Genomic DNA, 21,931 nt, shown 5'->3' with positions numbered 1-21,931 from the left:
TCCAGCAGTTTGATTGTGATGTTCTTAGGAGGGTTTGCTTTGTATTTGTCCTGCTCAGGGTTTGTTGAACTTCTTGGATATGTAATTTTTCACCATCTTCAAACTGCTATTTAAGTTTGTTTAGTGAATTTTAAAATTTCAGTTACAGTAGTTTTTATTTCTAGAATTTTCACTTATTTTTTATAGTTTCCATTTCTCTGCTCTGTCATTTGTTTGTTGTGATCATATTGTCATTAAATCTTTGAACACATACTAGCAGCTTTAATGTTCTTCTCTGCTAATTTCAACACCTGCATTATCTCAGGATCAATTTCTGTTGGCTTCTTCCGACTATGGGTCATATCTTCCTGTTTCTTTGAACATCTAGTCATATTTGATGGGGTACTGGACATTGTAGATGATGACTGTAGTGACTTCTTTTTTCTTTTCTTTTCTTTTTTTTTTTTTTTTGAGACGGAGTCTTGCTCTGTCACCCAGGCTGGAGTGCAGTGGCGCGATCTCAGCTCACTGCAAGCTCTGCCTCCTGGGTTCACGCCATTCTCCTGCCTCAGCCTCTCAAGTAGCTGGGACTACAGGTGCCCACCACCATGCCCGGCTAATTTCTTTTTGTATTTTTGGTAGAGATGGGGTTTCACCATGTTAGCCAGGATGGTCTCGATCTCCTGACCTGGTGATCCGCCCGCCTCGGCCTCCCAAAGTACTGAGATTACAGGCGTGAGCCACTGCGCCTGGCCGACTTCTTCTTTTTTCTGAAGAGTGTTGATTTTTGTTCTGGAAGTTAATTTGTCTGGACTCAAATGAAAATCTCTGCTGCAGTCTCTGGTGCTGTTGACCTTCCGGCCGCCTCCTTCTACTGGACTCTGGGGTCTCTCTGTGCATGGATGGCTCACCACTGGCCAGGACCTACGCAGAATTTACTAACAGATCTCAGGACTGCGTCTTCCCCAGTGACCTCCTTTCTGAGATATGCCCCTCACTGTTCAGCCACCCTGCCCTCACCAAGCCCTATCTTGGACTCTTTAAGCTGGGAGGATTACGACTTCTACCTGTGCTCTAGCCATTTTTAGAAACACATGTTTTAGTTGGTGCAGCTCTCTCCTTTCAGGGGACAACTCCCCTCCACTTTCTGCCTGCTTTTTATAGCTCTCCAGGACCTCCCAGAGTTGGTTTTTGTATTTTGTGTCTGGTTGGAACTTGATTTAGCAGCATGGGAGAATGTGGGAGACTGTCAGTTTACGGATAGAGCTGCTGGCACTTGGATTAGTAGCCAGGCATTGGTCTTTGGCGGTATGCTTGTTTTTCTCATAGAGAGTTCAAGTGATCAGGGAGTGAGCACTCCAGCTAAGAGAAAGTTCTTCCCCTAACAACACCTGACTTCCATATCTTAAGTGTTAGCCTAGAATAGATGCATTTCCTGGATAGGTCAACTAACCGGACTAGCCTGGTGACAGAGAGACTGTGCATCCTTTATTGCCTTCCTCTGATGTGAGCACCGTAAGGATAGGGCCTATGGGCTCTTCTTTGACTTTCCAAAGGCCCATGACCCTGGACCCCTGGACCCCACGCAGGTGTGCTAGGCTGGGCTCCTCCAGGCTCACTGAGGGTGGCAGGAAAGGCTCAGGCTGGCCTCTGGCTGCTGTTCCTCGGTCTTCACCTCACCCCCACAATCTTTTCTAACTCTGTGCTACAGTTTGTCTATAAAATAAGGTTGTTGTGAGGTTTAAATAGCATGATGTGTGGAAAACGGTTAGGAGCAGTGGCTGATACCTGGGAGTCCTGGTCAGCGTTAGCGATGGTGCTGGTGGCATCGCTGCAGGCTTGCACTCTGGCTGCTGGGAACAGGCGCTCGCCTCGGAGGCACCCAGGCCTTCACTGAGTGCATCTGGGTCTGGCCCCCACTGTGTGCCAGGCTGCTGGAGACAGCAGTGCCGCGGGCTCTGCTGAGCTGGAGTGTAGCGAAGGCAGTTTAGGCAGGGTGAGGGGCTGGCTTGCCCTGCCTGCCAGAGCCCCCTGCACCCCAGGGGCCTGGAGTCCAGCCTGGGAGTTAGTAGAGGATGGTGTGCAAGAGGGACAGCTCTGTGGATTCCAGCTTTTAGCAGCCAGATTCCTCCCTGCGAGGCTGGGGCAGTTGGCCCTGGGAGGAGGAGGACTGCCTGGGAGGAGGAGGACTGCCTGGCCCACCCCTCCTAGGAGTTCCTGTGCCTGCTGGCACAAATTATCACCAGCAAGGGGCTAGCCCAGTAGCAGTTGGTCCTGTCACAGTTCTGGAGACTGGAAGCCTGATGTCAAGGTGTGGCAGAGCCGTGACCCCTCCGAAGGCTCTAGGGGAAGACCCTTCCTGCCACTCGCAGCTGCCAGGGCTCCCGGCATTGCTAGGCTTGTGTTTGCATCGCTCCAGGCCCTGCCTCTATCCCCATGTGGCATTCTCTCACATGGCCTTCTCTGGGTCTGTGTCTCCCTTTTGCCTTCCTCTTTTACGGACACCTGTGATTGCATTTAGGACCCACCTGGGAAATTCAGGCTCATTGCCTCGTCTCAGAATCCTTAACGTAATCCTTTTCCAAATAGGGTCACCATCACAGCTTCTGGGGATTGGGCCCTGGTATCTTTGGGGCTGCCATTTGCCCCACTGCACCCGCCTAGACCTGGGGGTGGTGAGGAGCCATGTGAGGAGGTCACAAGGGCACAGCGCTTCAGGCCCCAGGAGCCTCCCTGGCTGCCCTCCTCTGTTACACGGGGTCTGTCCCAGCTGCCCTCCTCTGTAACACGGGGTCCGTCCTGGCTGCCCTGTGGGCAGGACAGGTGCACAGATTGTCCTTAACACGCTTGGTGCTGAAGAGGCTCACAGTACTGTGAACATTGGCAATGATTTTATTGTCTTTCTGAGAGTGGGTAAGATACTAAAAGCAAAAGGACCCCTTCAGGCCTAGTGAACACAAAACAAACAGTGGCGGAACCCTCTGTGTCTTTTTCCCTTGAATCCTGTAGGTGGGTGACCAGGTGTCGGTAAATAGGAGAATCACATGTAGGAGGCTGGAAATAAGACCCATTTGTTGATGAGAAAAATTGATTTCAGTCTTTCTGGGGTGTTTTGGGCTAAGGAGAGGCCCGCCAGGGCCAGGGATGGAGCGTGAGGCTGGGGTCCGAAGGCCAGGGATGGACAGTGAGGCCGGGGTCCGAGGCCCAGGGATGGAGAGTGAGGCCGAGGTCCGAGGGCCGGGGATGGAGAGTGAGGCCGGGGTCCGAGGCCCGGGGATGGAGAGTGAGGCCGGGGTCCGAGGCCCGGGGATGGAGAGTGAGGCCGGGGTCCGAGGGCTGGGGATGGAGAGTGAGGCTGGGGTCTGAAGGCCGGGGATGGACAGTGAGGCTGGGGTCCGAGGCCCAGGGATGGACAGTGAGGCCGGGGTCCGAGGCCCGGGGATGGAGAGTGAGGCCGGGGTCCGAGGGCTGGGGATGGAGAGTGAGGCTGGGGTCTGAAGGCCGGGGATGGACAGTGAGGCTGGGGTCCGAGGCCCAGGGATGGACAGTGAGGCCGGGGTCCGAGGCCCAGGGATGGACAGTGAGGCCAGGGTCCGAGGCCCGGGGATGGAGAGTGAGGTCGGGGTCCGAGGGCTGGGGATGGAGAGTGAGGCTGGGGTCTGAAGGCCGGGGATGGACAGTGAGGCTGGGGTCCGAGGCCCAGGGATGGACAGTGAGGCCGGGGTCCGAGGCCCGGGGATGGAGAGTGAGGCCGGGTCCGAGGGCTGGGGATGGAGAGTGAGGCTGGGGTCTGAAGGCCGGGGATGGACAGTGAGGCCGGGGTCCGAGGCCCAGGGATGGACAGTGAGGCCGGGGTCCGAGGCCCAGGGATGGACAGTGAGGCCGGGGTCCGAGGCCCAGGGATGGACAGTGAGGCCGGGGTCCAAGGGCCGGGGATGGACAGTGAGGCTGGGGTCTGGGCTGTGCTTGTCCTTTCCTGTCCTTTACCTGCCATTGTGGGTTTTGTCCAAGGAAGCAGGTATGAGGGAATGAAGGGCTGGGGGCGCAGAGGTGACATGTCCAGGCGGGGTGATGGGGGACCTCCGAGGCGCCAGCAAGGAGGAGGAGAAGAACATGGACGTTGGAATGAGCCAGGTTTAAACACAGCCTTTCTCCAGGGCTAGACTTGGCAGGTACAGTGTTGCCGTGCAGCATTTGGGGTGCACTCATACTAAGAAGTTGTCATTTATCTGAGATTCACATTTAACTGGGTATCCTGTATTTTTTTTTTTTTTTCTAAGTCTGGCAACTCCATTTATAGTCTCACTCTGCGCAGATTTAAAAACCACAAACAGAAGTAAATATGAAGTAGAGATAAAAAGGAAAGTCAAATACAAATGGAAAGGAAGAACTGAGGAGGTTTGACCTTCAGTGTTCCAAAGATACTGAAATAGTGTTTGTTTCTGGAATCAGAAAGTTTCATCAACTGTGGGGCACGGGGGTTTCCTGGAGGGCTGTGGCCTCCATGTGTCCTGTTCACTTTTCCCGAAGCCAGGTCATCAACAGGCCGGTGCCCAGAGTGAGCTCACAGGGCAGGCTCCGCTGGACTGACCGCAGGGTCAGGTTGGCGCCTGTGACGTGGCTTTGGGCCCTGGCTGTTGTGGTCTGGGGTGGGTGGGGTTGGGGTCTTGGCTCCTGCTCTTGTCTGAGTGTCTTTTGTGATGTGGTGCTTCTGCAGGATTGGAGTTTCTGGAGTTCACGTTATGTGGCCTTCAAAACCACAGAGACACAGGCAGGTGGGGCCTGCTGTGCTCAGCCCCTCCCAGCCCTTGTGACTGGTGGGCTCTGCTCCTCCTGCTTACAGAAGTGGTTCCTCCTGCCCCTTGCGGGGGGGCCTGTGTGTGCACCCACAGCACCACATCAGAAAGCCCCGGAAGGCTGTGGGGTGATGTCTCTGTGCATGAGAAGGGAGGCGACCTAGGAGTGAACAGGCACAGCCGGAGTGTGGGGCCCCTGCTCTGTGGCTAGGTTCTCAGAGCCTGGGGGCTGGGGGTGTTGGAGGAGTCATTGGGGGCCTCAGGTAGGAGGTGGGCTGTGAGCTGAGCCACAGAGTCGTGGAGGGAGGAGAGTGGGCCCGTTTCAGGAGAGAGTGATTTTTGCAAATGGTGTCCTCCTGCATGGCCTGGCCTTGCTGTGCACTGTGGCATTGGGCTGTCTAACTGTCTGTGACCCCGGGGCAGCTGGCCCTGGGAGTTTGGGACCGTCACCAGTTGCCTGTTCGTCGTTGCCCACCTGGAGCTGCTGCAGAAGCCATGAGACAGTTCTTGAATGAATAAACGAATGAATGAGTGAGCAGGAAAATCATGGGGCCGCGAGGAAGTGGGTCTGACTGAGGGGGATGTTGAGGTTTGGGGAGGGACCCAGTGAGGGAGCCTCAAGAGGCTGGACCCAGTGGGACAGGTGCTTGGGCAGGGAGTAGGAAGTGGGGAAGGACAAAGCGCTGGCAGCTGTGGGCAGGAGGAGGGTGAGGGCAGGGTGGGCTGGCAAATGGGGTACAAGCGGGGAGTCCAGCAGGAGGTGTGGCCACCATGCAAGGTGAGCCTCGGTATGGCGACCTAGGCAGGGAGGATGTGGGAGGGCCTCCGACTGGATGGGGACACAGGTGACAGCCACAGGCCGCCTGCTGGCTTCCCCAGTCTCACCTCTGTGGCCCTTGCTGGAGGACACTGGAACCAGCAGTGCTGTATTTCAGCATCTGTGCAGATACTCTGTCCCTGGAGGCTCTTTTGCTTCATGGACACTGGGTCCTTGGAGGATCCTGCAGAGTTTCTCCTCCTTGGGAGAAGCCCCCTCCTCTTCCTCAGCAACTTGAGCTTGCCTTGGTAGTGGGGGGAACAAGAGGCAGGAGGAACTAAGCCAGCTTGTCTCCCTGGGTGCCTGGCTTCCCCGCGTCCCACAGACCTGCCCCTGATGTGTTCTCTGGAAGTAAAACAAAGCTACAGAAGCTAAAGCCAGTGTTCACACTTCATGTGATTAGTATTAGTGTGATGTTAGCACAACTATTTCTTCAACTTTATATGACTTTCTGAATGCTACTTCCTTTTACTGTTGCTGGACTGTAAGAGTATATACCTTTTTCTCAAGTGTTCAAAGAAACAAAGCATTCTGAAAGTTGCCAGTCTTTAATTTCTTCTTTACCTCTTATTTCTTTCCCCTAATCATTCATATTTGCCATACTTGTGAATTCTAAAAACTGCATTATTTTTCGAGTGAATTCTCTTCAAAGCACTGAATCGCCGTGTTGCTGCCTAGCAATGTGTGGGATCTTTCTGAGACTGACAATGGAAGAGGAAGAAAGCACATTTGCTCCATGAAGCCGGAGTTGAGGCATTTAATGTATGTCCCTGATGCTCAGCCTCTTGGTTTCTTTGGATTTGAAATGTTAAAACCTCGGGAAGTGACATTTATAAAAACCCCACGCAAAACTATGCATGATGACAAAATGCTGACCTGGGACATTTTATGTATCGTACTTTTCAGTTCAGCCTGATATATTATTCAAAAACTACGCGTATTTATTCAAAAACTACTCATAATGTTGGTGGCTGCTGACCTGCTGCCTAAACGTAGGTTATTAGTATTCAGATTCAGGAGACTAAAGCTACCCAGGAACTGAGACAGACTCTGAGAACCAGGTAGTTTTTGTTAGTGGAAATGTGGGCTTTGAGGGAGGCTGCTTTCTCCCGGGAGTGTGCTGGTGGAGAGGGAGGCAGCCGGGGCTGCGCCGTGGAGCCCGGACTGCAGTCAGCCAGCCTGGCTTTGAATCCTAACTGCCTCCAGTCGTGGTGCCGGAGCCTGGGTTTCCTCATCTGTAAAACGGGATAATTAGACTTCGCTTGTGAGATGATGATCAGTTTGGCTTCTTTGTAGCCACTTTTCCCCATTCTGTAGGGTTTGTCTCTGGTGTATCTGGCGTGATTTCCTTGATCACCTCCTCACAGAGTAGATTTCAGGGACCATTTTGGAAACTACCTGCTATACATTGCCACCTAGATGTAAGTACAGCACCATTTTGTGCTTATAGCAGGGACGGTGGCAAGTCAAACGACCCTGGAGCTATTTTGCATCACATGGCACGTTGGTTCGCTGCCGCTGTGCAGCACACTGCGTCTGTAGCTGCAAGGCTTCTGGGGTCAGGAGTCCTGGTGAGGCTCACGCAGGGCTGTGATCAAGGCGTTGGCCAGGGCTGCGCGATGAGGATTCGCTTCCATGCACACTCGTGTGGCTGCTGGCAGCCTCAGAAGATCCACTTCCAGGGTTGCTAATATCGCTGTTGGAAGACCTCATGTCCCTGCTGGCTGTTGGCCAGAGACATCCATTCCTTGTCACGTGGGTGGCTTCCTTGGGCAGCTCACAGCCAGGCAGTGACTTCCCTGAGAGGGAGTGAGGGAAAGCATGAGTGAGACGGAAGCCATGGTCTTTTGGTAACCTCATCTTGGAAGTGACATCCTGTCTCTTTTGCACATTCTGTATGTTAGAAGCGAGTCACTAGGTCCAGCCTACACCCCAGCGAAGGGACTGCAGGGGCAGGATGACCACGAGGTGGTGTCATGGGGGCCATCTCAGAGGCCGCCTGTCACTGTGCACCTGCTGGTCCCAGAGATTCATGTCCCTCCCATGTACAAGATCCACTCCCCGCAAGGTCCTTCCATGACAGCATCTGCTCAGAGTCCCGCATCATCCTCTAAACTGGCTCTAGGTGGGCTGAGATGCAGCTCCTGGGGTGCACGGTACCCCGGTCTGTTGACTTGAACTAGAGAGACACGCTGTCAGCTCATCCAACCACAGCCACGGTGCCATCATGGCAAGCACCACAGGCCAGACCTTCCTGTTCAAAATGAGGGAAAATGGAGGCAGGAAGGAGCCTCAGGTGGGCGTCACTTCCGAGACCCAGCATGGCAGATGGTGGCAGTTCCTTGTTCAAGTGTCATGATTTGGGACTGATAACTGTCCCTCTGCCCTCGGAGGCTTTGATTCCTCTCTCTGACTCATGCTTCCCTTTGTCTGAAATACAGCACTTGCTTGCAGTTGAGTTGTTTTCTCAGCCTGCTTCCTGCCGGTAGGATTTTGGGGTCCAGCACCCACTTTTTATTTTGTACTGCCTCTGACCCTTGTAGTTCAAGCTGGCAGTGATAGTTCTAACTTCATGGGCCTCCTGGGAGTTTCACTGGTGTCCATTCCATCAGGCACAAGCCATACCTGGCATCCCTCTGAGATGAGCCCTGCTCTGCCTCGGGGTCCTGAAGGGTGAGGACTAATGCCCATAAGCTTCTCGGGGCCTGGCTGTTCCATGAGAGGCTGTGAGGCCCACGCTTCATCTCTTTACAGGGGCTCCAGCCATCTTGTTGTACCTCAGCACACGGCACCATTCCCTTGATGTCACATGCACAGCAGGCTTGCCTTGGACAGAAGCGGAAGAAGGAGCCGGCTGGAGCATTGGGGCCACGGGGCAGTGGGCTGCTTAGAGGAGAGTCGGTGGCAGGAGGTGCGATGACGATGACATGAGTTTAGAGGAGGGTGTGGAGACGAGGAGACGGGTGCAGGCATCACTCCACCATGGGGAGTGTGAGTGTGGGGGCAAAGGCTGACTTGGGAAGTCCCGCTTGCTAAGCAGCACAGCCGCTCCACCCCTGTGTCATCTAGATTTCTTTAGCATAACTGGAGTTGAATGTTTGGGCTCCTGTCCTGCCTTGCTTGTGGACATGTGGCACCCTCTGCTCGTCAATCAGGCACTGGCCTTGATGACATTTCCTTCCTTAAACACAAATAGCTGTCGGTCTGCTCTGGCACCGAAGACTCAGGATCACCGCATGGGCTCCTGGGGAGGCAGTAACTGGTGCAGGGGACCGAGCAGGGAGCAGGGAGTGGTCCCGGGCATCTGAGCCCACCCTCTGTGGCACTCTGCTTCTGTTTGGGTAGGGAATGTCCTGGGGGACGCTGTTGGGTGGGAACAACACAGCTCTTGCCTTGTGAACCCGGCAAGTAGCAACAGCCCTCGCTGGAGGAGCTGGGTTGGGCTGGGTAGAGGGGTGATTGGATGATGGGGTGATGGGGTGATGGGGTTTGGGGTCAGGGAGTGACGGTGGATTCCAGGTGCTTTTTTGGAGGCTTCTTTCTAGCCCCTCACTTTAGGCAACTAAGCAATGTGCCAGGGTGGGTTTTCGTCAGTTTCCGATGTTTGGCTTCCTTCTCATCACATCACTCTCTTTTCTGAGTTGGTGCTGACCAAGCTCGTTGTTGATGGATGTGGGGTTTGGGGTGAGCCCATCGTTCACACCTCTTAACTGCCTCCCCCCACAAGCTTAGGAGCTTTATGGGATGTGTTGCCGCCGGTTGCTTTTCTGGTCCTGGGATACGGCCTTTGCCGACGTGCCTTGCTCTTAGGCAGACTGTCTTGGACGTGAGCCCGTGCACCGCTGGGGACAAGCCATGCTGCAGCAGCGTGTGCACACGGCGTGAGGTCCGTCTTCACCAAGCCAGCCTGGGGTGGGATTGCCGTGGGTCTGAAGAGAGAAGGCCAGGTAGATTTTTGTAAAAGTAGGAATTATTTATTTTATTCATGATTACGGTGGCCTTCATGTAAAACCTCATCAACCCTCTTACTTTTGCTTTTTTAGTACAAAAGAGTTCTTTTTAGAAAATGTAGAAAACATGCACAGAAATAATTACATTCAGACACTTGAGAAAGTCAAGAATGTTTCAGCCAAATAAGTTCTTGGCACCCTTCCCTCCTTCCCTCACTCGGCAGGCGTGGATCGCGCACCTGCCCCGGGCCGTGGGTGTGCCAGCCTCGAGGCCTCGCGGCCCCTGCTCATGCCTAGAACTGTGCCTGGCATGGAGAGGGCGCTCCCCACTGTGAAATGTGTGGGCAGATGGCAGCCCGTTTCCTTGTGTTAGCAGAACTCTTCTAAGTGCCCTGGTATTTGGGCAGGAGACGTGAAATTCTACACTCAGAAGGTCCTGCCTGACAAACAGTCCTTTTAAAAAGGGTCCTTCCTTCTTTCTTCCCAAAGTTCCAAAAAGTCTTTTAGAAAGAGCAGGGCATATTTTCCTTACCTGGTGTATTTGGGCTCCAGCCAGACTCACCAGGATGTCTGAGGGCGCCTGGGCAGAGGAAGCATGTGGGGGTTAGGAAGCATGACTGATGTTTGTGCGATTCTTGGAGTGGTGCCTTGGTGAGCTGCCCCAGGACCATGCAGTCAGGTGTGCGGGCAGCTCTGGGCCCAGGAGCCGTGTGCACAGAGTGCCTGTCCATCTGGTGCTGCTAGGGCACTGGCCCTGAGCTGGTTGGGGAATTGCAGGTCTGCGTCTGCTGTGTTCCTCCCAATGCCTGCAGCACCCCAATTTTCGGCCAGACAGGGCCTGTGCACTTCAGGAGGTGAACAGAAAGAAACACATGTGACGATCTCAACAGCCGGTGTTAGTAAGAGGCTGTGTCCTCGATGCGAGGGATTCTGTTCACTGTCACAGGGCTCGGGGCAGGTTTAGGTGTGAAGCGTGTTGGCTCGGCACTCCCCTTGCTGCAGGCGGGCCGTGGCACGGAAATGGTGAGGCACCCTCCCCGTTTGCAGATTGTAAGTCTTGGAGCGGGGCTAGTGATTCGTACTTATTTCCGCGGGCAGCTGGGGTGCGAGGTGTATGGGGAGAACAGCTGGTCTGTGGTGCTGCGTGCTCTGGGTGGCCTGCGCAGCCCTGTGGTGATCTCCCCAGGCCACCACCTGGCTGCCTAAGGCCCATGCACCTGCAGGCTCTGTGTTCTTAGGGGTCTGGTGGCAGATTCTCATGCCTTTGTGTGAGACTTGTCTTTTTCTTCTGAAAGTTTTGTGGGACTTTTTACATCTCCCTGCTCGGGGCTTGGTGGGCCCTTTGCATTCAAAGATTCTTGTCTGCCTTTGGCTCTGGGAAGCAGCTGGCGCTGTTCAGGGCTGGGAGCTGCTCTCTCAGGATTGTGCTGTCATCTATTGTGTCCCGGGTTACCTGTGCCCTTCCAGGCCCTTTGTTGAAGGCTGAGAGGTCTTCCTGGAAGGGACTGTTTTCCTTATGTTGCAGCCTGAGCCTGCGTGGAGTCCCAAATGCGGTCGGCACTCGCAACACTGCTGAATGGCAGGTGTTTGCTGAGGGGAACTGTGCAGGGGAGGAGCTGGGACCTGGGAATGGCAGGTGTCTGCTGAGGGGAACCGTGCGGGGGAGGATCTGGGACCTGGGAATGGCAGGTGTCTGCTGAGGGGAACCGTGCAGGGGAGGATCTGGGACCTGGGAATGGCAGGTGTCTGCTGAGGGGAACCGTGCAGGGGAGGAGCTGGGACCCGGGAAATGGCAGGTGTCCTCTGAGGGGAACCGAGCAGGAGAGGAACTGGAGCCTGGGAGGCCAAGGCAAGGGCTGTCTCCAGTCCACGCCACACCCCAAGAAGGGAAGTATGGAGAGGTATTGACCGGTGGCTCAGTAAAATGGCCTGGAAGTGGCCTTGGTGATTCCAGAATCTGCCAGCTCACTCCCTTTGGCACCATGTCCTGCTGTGTCCAGGGCGGGCAGGTCCACGCTGGTCTGGGTCCAGGGAAGGTCTGGGAAGAGTGGCCAGGGACTTGGAGGGCCCCTCAGGTGCATGGTGGAGGTGACTGGATGCGGGGATGGCCAGTGCGGGTCTGCATGGGTGTGTCTTGGGGGGCAGGCGTCAGATCATCTGGTGTGTGTGTCCCTGATGTGGTGGAAGAGGGGGTGCTGGGTGGGTGTTTGGCAGCTGTGGGCACTGTGAGGTGGTGGTGGTGGGAGGCTGCTGGGACATGATGACTATGGGAGGGTGTGAGGTGGGCAGGCGCCTGCGGGGGCAGGTCCCAGCTGGAGAAGGTGGCGTGGTGTCTTGCTGTCTCAGGCCCTTCCTCTGTGAATCCACGTAAGTGTGGGTAAGCCAAGAATAGCCCGGGTTCAAATCCACCTTTGCCGTTAGTTGGCTGTGTGCTGGTAGACAAGTTACTTAGCTTCTCTGTGCCCCCACTCCCTCATCTGCACGCGAGAATTGTAACAGAGCCTTCCTCAGAGTGATGGTGTTTAGGATGACATGCGCTGCACAGCAAGTCCTGGCAGTGGCGGCCACCACTGCAGCCCGTGGGGTCACCCTGGAGGCTGTGATTGCTGATGTTGTGCTGTTCTTGTGCCTCACTCTTCTCCTCGGTGCGCCCAGACTCTCTCTGCCCTCGGAGGACGGCTTCTCTCTCACCTCGCACTGTGTGCACGGTCGGTGCGGATGGGTGCTGGCTTGGTCTTTCCGGCCCTGCCTCGCACGGGGCCTGCTGCATCGTAGTTCAGGGCTAGGACCCGTCTCTGTACCTGCAGGTCTGGGGTGCTGCCTGGCATGAGTGGAGGAGTTTATCAGAATAGGACCTTTTATAGGAGGTTTTAACTTTGGAAAGGAATAGAAAAGTGTCATGGGAGCAATATTTATTTCTAGATCACCCTGAGGTTTTTTTCTTTGTTTTGTTTTACTGTCCTCTTTACACCGTGAGTTTTTAATGATGAATGAGTGAAGGAGCAACAGTACGGGTTGAACATCCCTAATCCAGATGCTCCAGAATCGGAAATCTTTTGACACCAATGTGACGCCTCAGGCATAGCTGAGCTAGTGACACCTTTGCATTCTCATGGGTCAATGTACACAAACCTTGTTTCATGCACAAAATTATCAAAAATACTGCACAAAATTACCCTCAGGCTGTGTGTATCAGGTGTATATGAAACATAAATGAATTTCCTGTTCAGACCTGGGTCCTATCCAAACATATCTCATTACGTATATACAGACGTTCCAAAATCAGAAAAAATCCACAGCACTTCAGGTCCCAAAAATCTCTTCTAAGGGACACTCAGCCTGTGTGACATGGTCGGTGACTCCTGATGGGAGGCGGCAGTGCTGTGTGGCAAGTGGGGACCTTCGTGTCACATCCCATCTGTGCCTCAGGGCTTGGATGAATTACTTCTGGCTGGACCTTGTTCCCTTTTTCACACAATGAAGAGGCTAGGTTAGATGATCTCGACTCAGGGTGTTTCAGAGTTAGCTGGAAGGTGTGTGGGGGGGAGTTGGAGCTTCCTGGCCTTGCCCCAGACTTACTAAGTCCGAGTCCCTGGGAGGTGCAGGGGCTTGGGAGCGGGTGTTCTTACTGGTAGCCCTGATGGTGTAATGGAAGTTCAGCTGGAATCCAGTACCCCGTGGTCTTCTGAATTTCACTGTCTGTTCTGCTAGCTTTACTATTAATTGATACAGTTTAAAGAAAAATTAAACTGTAAGCTGAACTTAAGTGATTATTTTGGGAGGCCAAGGTGGGAGGATTGCTTGAGGTCAGAAGTTTGAGACTAGTCTGGGCAACATAGTGAGACCTCGTCTACAGAAAAATTAAAACATTAGCCAAGGTTCACTGGGTGTCTTCTCCTTGGCCCCTTCGCCCACGTGGTGAACACTGTGGACCTGCGAGGGTGTGAGGGTTGCGTTCCTGCGTTCTGGACTCTTTACCCACTACTGAGAAGCAGCTGTGTGAAATATGAGTTGGCAAGGAAGATCAGCAGGTAGGCTTAGACCAAGACGGTATCTGCAGCCTCCTGAGCTAACTGGGCCTGTGCTTGAGCCCAGTGATGAACAGCCTCAACGAGAGGAACCACCACCTGAAAGTCGGGGTCCTACACCTGGCCAGGAGAGAGAGGAAGATCACGGTGCCGCTGAGATTCTTGTGCTTGACCAGGAAGCTGATCTCCGGGAGCTGTCTCAAAGACTGGGATGAATGTGGAGATGGTCCTGATGTCCGGGGAAGATTCTGCCGAAATCAGAGCAATTTAAATTGCCAGAAGGAGGTGAAGGGCAACCACAGGTTCCAAGGAAGACAAGCTGAAACAATGCAAACTGGTTTTATATTAGATAATGACTTAAAATATCTCAATACAGTTTTCTCCAAAAAAAAAAAAAGTTAGCCGAGTATGGGGGTGTGCTCGGTATGGCTTGAGCCCAGGAGTGAGTTTGAAGCTGCACCGAGCAATGACTGTGCCACTGCACCCCTGTCTGGGCAATGGAGTAAGACCCTGTCTCTAAAAAATAAAAACAAATAAACGTGATTATAGATAATAAGATATTACTTACATGAGTTACAAACCATTTCTTTTTAATAAGCAGAGGCCCATGACAGTAAGAGTCTAGTAGAAAAATTGAGTGGCTTGCATAGAAGACATCGTCCATCATTATGTCACACAGTGTGAGGCGGATGGTGCGAATAAACTGGGAAGTCCTGTCTTTCATTGAGGCAGCGTGTATTCCTGTTTGGAAGAGAAAGCCGAGAGATGTTCTGTTCCCCAAGGAAGCCATCAAGGCTTCATGACCTGCTGTCCTGGGGCCGATCACAGTGATAGCTGGCACTTGCCGTAACGGGAACAGCAGCACCTTTGTTGTGTGACATCTACCACGAGCCAGATGCTTTTCTGAGCATGCTTTAGTGAGACCGTTTCACGCATGTCCTGCTTTCCCTCTCCCCTCACCCGTGACAAAGTGATTCCCCCGTGTATTTGTTTCCTAGGGTTGCTGAAAGAAATTACTACAAACCGGGGGGCTTAAGACAACACGTATTCATTCTCCTGCGTTTTCAGGGGCCTCGTGTCTGCAGTCAGTGTGACCTGGCTGATGGCAGGTGTGGCAGAGCTGGTTCCTCTGGCGACTTTCAGTCTGCTTCCTTCATCTTTCCAGCTTCTGGAGGTGACCGCCTGCCAGTCTGCCTGGGCTCGAGACCCATCCTTGAATCCCTGTGGTCTCTGCATCCTTCCTCACGTGGCCGTCCCCTCTGGCTCTGACCCCAGGCTCACACAGGCGCACCTGACACTCTCCCCATTTCTAGAGCCTTCATGCGGTCACGTGGATGGGAGGAGCCATCCAAAAGCTTGGGAGTGAGGATGTGAGTGTATCGGGGCCATCAGCCAGCCTGTCACACCTCTTAAGAAGATCCCCAGACGTGTTTCTTAGCCAACTTTTACATTTATTTATTTATTTTTTAATAATGAACATTAAATAGTTAAATGCCCAGTCCTAATATTTAAATTATTAATACAGTACTACTTAGATATTGAGTAATGTAATTTATATTCATTTTTTACTCTTTTCCATCAAAACATAATTTTACTAAGTACGCATGTTGTATGTCCGTGTTTTGTCATCACTGAAGCCACTTTTGGAGTCACCTAGTAATAGCCTTTCCACTTTATCTAGTTCTGTAGCTTTTATGTGTGTAAATTACTTCAAATCTGTTTATGATCCTATTGCTGGAAACTTTATCCCAAGACACAAAAATCTCCTCTATTAGAAGTGATTAACTTTAAAACAATTATTTCTTTATTTTATTTTATTTTATATTTTGAGACAGAGGCTTGCTCTGTCGCCCAGGCTGGAGTTCAGTGGCATGATCTCAGCTCACTGCAAGCTCCGCCTCCTGAGTTCACGCCATTCTCCTGCCTCAGCCTCCTGAGTAGCTGGGACTACAGGCATCCGCCACCACGCCCAGCTAATTTTTTTTTGTATTTTTGGTAGAGACGAGGTTTCACCATGTTAGCCAGGATGGTCTTGATCTCCTGACCTCGTGGTCCGCCTGCCTCAGCCTCCCAAAGTGCTGAGATTACAGGCGTGAGCCACCACGCCTGGCCTAAAACAATTATTTCTTTAAAAAACATACCCTTTATTCTATTTTGCATCTTCACAATCGCTTACTGTATTGCTTTTTAAAGTGATCTTTAAAGAGTCTTGCAGAAGAGACTACCCAGCAGGCCTGAGACCATCCTGAGAGGTCTGTGTGCAAGGCAGGCCCCTGGCTGGTGTCAGGACGGTGCCCACCACCCTCAATGAGGAGGGGCTTCCTGTGCTCAGCTGCTTGTGTGGGCAACAAGGTTTGTGCTGAGAACCTTCCTTTCTTCTGGGAGTCCAGAGTCTGGGCACAAGGCAGGCAGAGGGTGCCCATGTGCCCAGCCCCCAGTAAAAACCCTGGCACCGAGTCTCTAGTGGGCTTCCCTGGTGACGACACTGCACACGCGTTGTCACGGCTCCCGGTGCGGGGAGTTAAGTGCGTCCTGCGCGAGCCCGCTGGGAGAGGATTCTGGAAGCTCGAGCCTGGTTTCCTTGGGACATCGCCCCACGGGCCTCTGCCCTTGCTGATTTTGTGTGGAATCCTTTTGCTGTAATGAATCTCAGCTGTGAGTGCACCTTTGTGCTAAGTCCTGGGAATCCTAGGGAATCACTGGCCTGGGGGTGATCCGTGGACCCCTGACAAGCTTGTTCTCAATGACAGCCACTACTTTTATACCCTCTGGAAGAATTGAGTTAATATGACATTTCTTTGCTTTTTTTGGTGGTGGTTTTTATCTAGCCTGTTGGGTGGCCTCTGCAGTATTGATTGAGGTTGTTTCAGGTTAATACGTTTTCCCCCACACAGTATATTCAAAGTAAATTAATGTGGGAGGGTCATGGAATATTAGGTGACCCCTCTCCTGAGGGAAAACTCTATGTGAGGGGATTTGTGATCAACTAAAGGGTTAGACTCAGTGTTCTGCAGGTGCCTTTGAACCTGAAGCCTGTAGTAGGTCTTGCTTCTCAAGCTTGGACTCCGCCATCCTGTGAAACGTGGGTTTGGGTGTGTTTCTTCTGCATGGAGCCTGAGAGTCTGCCTTTCAGACAGGCTGCCAGTCCACGGACCACACTTTGATTAGCAAGGGGCTCTTTCCATCCAAACAGGGTGTGGAAGCAGCGCTGGGAAGCAGTCCTGCATCCTCATGCCCGTGGGAGACATTTTCTACTCTGAAAGGAAGTTTCTTAGCCTGACTTGAAGATTTATTATCTATAGACACTTAGAGGCTCTTTCTGTGGTGGTTTTTATTATGAATTATCTTTTTGTGTTTAGGTAATACCAGTGAGTGGTGGAGAAAGATGGGCTCTTTAATAATGAGCTGTTCATTTCTCTTTCTTAGGGCACTGTTTGAAGAAGCAAACATGGTAGCATCAAGCATTCCCTGAAATATGGCTCCAAGGGAACAATGAGACGTGCTCTTGGTCTTGGAAGCTCATCAGAATGTTTAGAGCTGGGGAGGCGTCCAAACGCCCATTGCCTGGGCCGGCGCCCCCGAGGGTGCGGAGTGTGGAGGTTGCCCGGGGGAGGGCCGGCTACGGATTCACGCTTTCAGGACAGGCGCCCTGTGTGCTCAGCTGCGTCATGAGAGGGAGCCCTGCGGATTTTGTGGGCCTCAGAGCTGGAGACCAGATACTTGCTGTCAATGAAATCAACGTGAAAAAAGCGTCTCATGAAGATGTAGTGAAATTAATTGGGAAGTGCTCTGGTGTCCTGCACATGGTGATTGCTGAAGGCGCCAGCCGCTTGGAATCCTGTTCCAGTGACGAAGAAGGGGGACTCTATGAAGGAAAAGGCTGGCTGAAGCCCAAGCTGGATTCTAAAGCAGTAGGTATAAACAGAGCAGAGCGAGTCGTGGAGGAAATGCAGTCTGGTGGAATTTTCAATATGATTTTTGAAAACCCGAGCCTTTGTGCGAGCAGTTCAGAGCCCTTGAAATTGAAACAAAGATCCCTTTCGGAGTCGGCCGCAACTCGATTTGATGTTGGACATGAAGGTTTAAATAATCCAAATCCCAATATGCTTTCTAAGGAGGAAATATCAAAAGTTATTCATGATGATTCGGTTTTCAACATTGGACTAGAAAGTCAGGACGATTTTGCATTGGATGCAGGTATTTTAAACGTGGCGATGATCGTGGGCTACTTAGGCTCCATTGAGCTTCCTTCCACGAGCTCCAACCTGGAGTCTGACAGCTTGCAAGCCATCCGCGGCTGCATGCGGCGCCTGCGGGCAGAGCAGAAAATCCACTCGCTGGTGACCATGAAGATCATGCACGACTGTGTGCAGCTGAGCACTGACAAGGCTGGGGTCGTGGCTGAGTACCCGGCCGAGAAGCTGGCCTTCAGCGCCGTGTGCCCGGACGACCGGCGATTTTTCGGGTTGGTGACCATGCAGACGAATGACGACGGGAGCCTGGCCCAGGAGGAAGAGGGCGCCCTGCGGACTTCCTGCCATGTGTTCATGGTGGACCCAGACTTGTTTAATCACAAGATCCACCAAGGCATTGCTCGGCGGTTTGGGTTTGAGTGCACGGCCGACCCGGACACCAATGGCTGTCTGGAATTCCCGGCGTCCTCCCTGCCCGTCCTGCAGTTCATCTCCGTCCTGTACCGAGACATGGGTGAGCTGATTGAAGGCATGCGGGCCCGCGCCTTTCTGGACGGGGATGCTGACGCCCACCAGAACAACAGCACCAGCAGCAACAGTGACAGCGGCATCGGGAACTTCCACCAGGAGGAGAAGAGCAACAGGGTGCTTGTGGTGGACCTGGGTGGGAGCTCGAGCAGACACGGCCCTGGAGGCAGCACGTGGGACGGTGTGGGTGGGAGGGGTGCCCAGCCCTGGGGTGCTCCCTGGACTGGGCCCTTCTGTCCGGACCCCGAAGGGAGCCCCCCATTTGAGGCCACTCATCAGACTGACAGGTTCCGGGACCTAAACAAGCACCTAGGACCGGCCTCTCCTGTGGAGGTGCCCCCAGCTTCCTTGAGGAGCTCAGTCCCGCCTTCCAAGAGGGGCACCGTGGGCGCTGGCTGTGGTTTCAACCAGCGCTGGCTCCCGGTCCACGTGCTCCGGGAGTGGCAGTGCGGACACGCCAGTGACCAGGACTCTTACACAGATTCCACCGACGGCTGGTCCAGCGTTAACTGCGGCACACTGCCCCCTCCTATGAGCAAGATCCCCGCAGACCGCTACAGGGTGGAGGGCAGCTTCGCGCAGCCCCCGCTGAGCGCCCCGAAGAGGGAGTGGTCCAGGAAGGCCTTTGGAATGCAAAGCATTTTTGGTCCCCATCGAAATGTTCGAAAGACTAAGGAAGATAAAAAGGTAAGCCTGCCAGGAGCCGCTCAGCACGGAGGCCCGGCCTCCTCATTTAGCCTCAGCACGGAGGCCCGGCCTCCTCACTTAGCAGCCTCGGCACGGAGGCCCGGCCTCCTCACTTAGCAGCCTCGGCACGGAGTCCCGGCCTCCTCACTTAGCCTCAGCATGGAGGCCCGGCCTCCTCACTTAGCAGCCTCAGCACGGAGGCCTGGCCTCCTCACTTAGCCTCAGCATGGAGGCCCAGCCTCCTCACTTAGCAGCCTCAGCACGGAGGCCCGGCCTCCTCACTTAGCAGCCTCAGCACGGAGGCCTGGCCTCCTCACTTAGCAGCCTCAGCACGGAGGCCTGGCCTCCTCACTTAGCAGTCGCAGGGAGGCGACTCCCAGTCACCAGCTTGCACAGTCTTGGCTTCCTCCTGCTGGCCCTGTGGCCTCTGTGGCCATCACAGGGTGTCTGAGTTGCCTCTGGGCTGTGGACTGTGTCTGGCTGGGACCCCTTGCCCCCTGCCCTGTTCGAGTCCTTGGTTCTGGTTCTGGCTCTGATGGCTGGTCCTGGGCAGGACATCTGGGTAGGACAGGTGGTGGCGAAAGGGAAGTTGTCGTCTTAGAGCTCAGGATAAGGCCCTTCCTCCCCTTCCTGCTCCTCCCTTGCTCTGTCCCTGTGGCCCCTTGAAGCCCATTTTAGGTCTGACCCCAGGATCTTCATCCCAGTGTCCCACACCCCTCTTGAGGTGAGAATATTCTTGAAGCACCGAAAGCCAGTTCCTCGTGCTGGTTCCTCCATGGGGAATATCCTGCTGTGTAAAACACCAGCTGGACTCCGCAGTGGGCCTGGGGAGCCACACGCCGCCTGCTCACTGAGGGGTACCTCAAGGTGTGTAGTGCTGCCTCGAAGACCTGGACCCATCAGCATCCTTTTGGGGGCCCTGCCCTCCTTTAGGAGCTAAGTTTGGAGCAGGAAAGAGAGTAAATGAGCAAAGCTGGGAACCCTCTGGAAGGGACTTTGTCCAGCAGGAGGCAGTGCTGCCATGTGGGAGTGTGCGGGGCTGTGCCTGTGCGGTTGGGTGCAGGGAACCCTCTGGAAGGACTTCCTCCAGCAGGAGGCGGCGCTGCCGTGTGGGGCTGTGCGGTCGGGTGCTGTGTTTGGAGCCAGGGCCGTTGTGACAGGTGATGGGGGTGGGCACTTAGCTCCCTTTGTTTCAGAGAAACTACTCCGGCCGTTTACGATGTAAAGACACCTTTTTAGTGTTTCTTCACATCCTGAGACTGTCCTAAGAAGACCCTCTAAGGCTGCTGGCTGGGTAGGCAGGGCCGGGGAGTAGGAAAGGCCGTGTTTGATGAATATTTCTACTTGATTCCCCCTCCCAGGGCTAGTGTTTTCCATGATGAAATGTGGCACCTGAGAGAGCATTTAAAGGCGAGGAAGGAGCCGGGTGCCACGGCACATGCCTGTAACTCGGTGCTTTGGAGGCTGAGGCAGGAGGCTCGCTTGAGCCCAGGAGTTCAAGACTGCCGTGAGCCATGTTGCAGCCACTGCACTGCAGCCTGGGTGACAGAGCGAGACTCTGACTCTAAAATAAAATAAAATTTAAAAAACGGAGGAAGAACAGACTTCTCGTTTTATCTCCTCAAAATGATCACTGATAACATTTTGATGCATGTAAGCATAGAATTTTGTTTTTTTAAAAACACTTGTAATCTTACGGATTTTCAACCTCCTCTTTCTTTTTGGGGACAGGGTCTGGCTCTGTTGTCCAGGCTCAAGTGCAGTGGCTCGATCATAGCTCACTGCAGCCCCCGCTCCTGGGCTCAAGTGATCCTCCCACCTCAGCCTCCTGAGTAGCTGGGACTACAGGCACTTGCTACCATGCCCGGCTAATTTTTATATGTTTTGTAAAGATGGAATTTTGCCATGTTGCCCAGGCTGGTCTTGAATTCCTGAGCTCAAGCGATCCTCCTCCTGCCTCAGCCTCCCAGAGTGCTGGGATTACAGGCATGAGCCACATGCGCCTGGCCTCAGCCTCCTTAGAGGAGTCGTTCTGCAGCTGCGTGGGCTGCTGCTGTTTTTCCCTGTCTCTTTTTTTTTTTTTGAGACGGAGTCTCGCTCTGTTGCCCAGGCTGGAGTGCAGTGGTGCAATCTCGGCTCACTGCAAGCTCCGCCTCCCGGGTTCACGCAATTCTCCTGCCTCAGCCTCTCCGAGTAGCTGGGACTACAGGCGCCTGCCACCACGCCCGGCTAATTTTTTGTATTTTTAGTAGAGACGGGGTTTCATCGTGGTCTCGATCTCCTGACCCCGTGATCCGCCCGCCTCGGCCTCCCAAAGTGCTGGGATTACAAGCGTGAGCCACCGCGCCGGGCCTTTCCGTGTCTCTTGATCTGAGCCCTGGGCTGGATTCTCAGGGAGGGGCCCTCCTGCCCGCCCTGGGCTGAGCTCACCTCACTTCTCCATGGAGCCTGTAGGTGGTGGGGCAGGGCCACTGCCAGGGAGCTGGCCTCAGTGTGGGCTGCCTGTATTGTGCAGGGATGGGGAGGTGAAGGGCCCTGGAAAGTGGTGAGAATGTTCTTTGGAATCAGGAGATTCCTCATCTCTTTGAGTACATATTTAAAACTGTGTTTTCTCCACTGCTGTGGTGTAGTGAAGGTTGACACTGGTGTTTATGTGGTTGTTTGTGGATTACAGGGCACCTTCACCTGCCTTCTCCTTGAAATTCAAAATGACCTGGACAGTGGGGAGTATGATGCCATTTTAGATGATTGACAGTGGTGCTTATGGTCCTCAGTGGACCTGAGAGACAGATAACGCTGTCATCCGCATCCCACCAGTGAATGGACTCCTCCTTGGGGCGGGTGACATGGGGGAATAGGCGGGGTTGTGATGCCAGCCTTGGGCTTCTTTGCAATGAAGATGAGGGTCCTGGCTGTTCCCACCCACACTGGAGCACAGCAGAAGGGGAGCCAG

General features: G+C 53.7%; 1 protein-coding gene and 1 pseudogene across 3 annotated transcripts in view; both read left to right on the top strand.

Moving 5' to 3' along the window:
• RGS12 (regulator of G protein signaling 12) overlaps window positions 1-21,931 on the top strand; it is a 147,303-nt gene that overhangs the window by 6,175 nt on the left and 119,197 nt on the right. For both annotated transcript variants that reach the window (XM_030801065.1, XM_030801066.1), the window contains exon 2: window positions 16,997-18,978. In XM_030801065.1, coding sequence (XP_030656925.1) covers window positions 17,098-18,978 — 1,881 coding nt within the window. In that variant the 5' untranslated portion in view covers window positions 16,997-17,097. The remainder of the gene's footprint in view (window positions 1-16,996; window positions 18,979-21,931) is intronic.
• LOC105738307 lies at window positions 13,549-14,092 on the top strand (annotated as a pseudogene). The gene has a single exon (XR_001114096.1). The product of XR_001114096.1 is annotated as a X antigen family member 3 pseudogene (transcript).

This window comes from Nomascus leucogenys, chromosome 20, assembly GCF_006542625.1.
Source record: "Nomascus leucogenys isolate Asia chromosome 20, Asia_NLE_v1, whole genome shotgun sequence".
In the NCBI taxonomy this organism is placed as follows: Eukaryota; Metazoa; Chordata; class Mammalia; order Primates; family Hylobatidae; genus Nomascus; species Nomascus leucogenys.
This window is presented reverse-complemented; position numbering and strand designations above follow the sequence as displayed.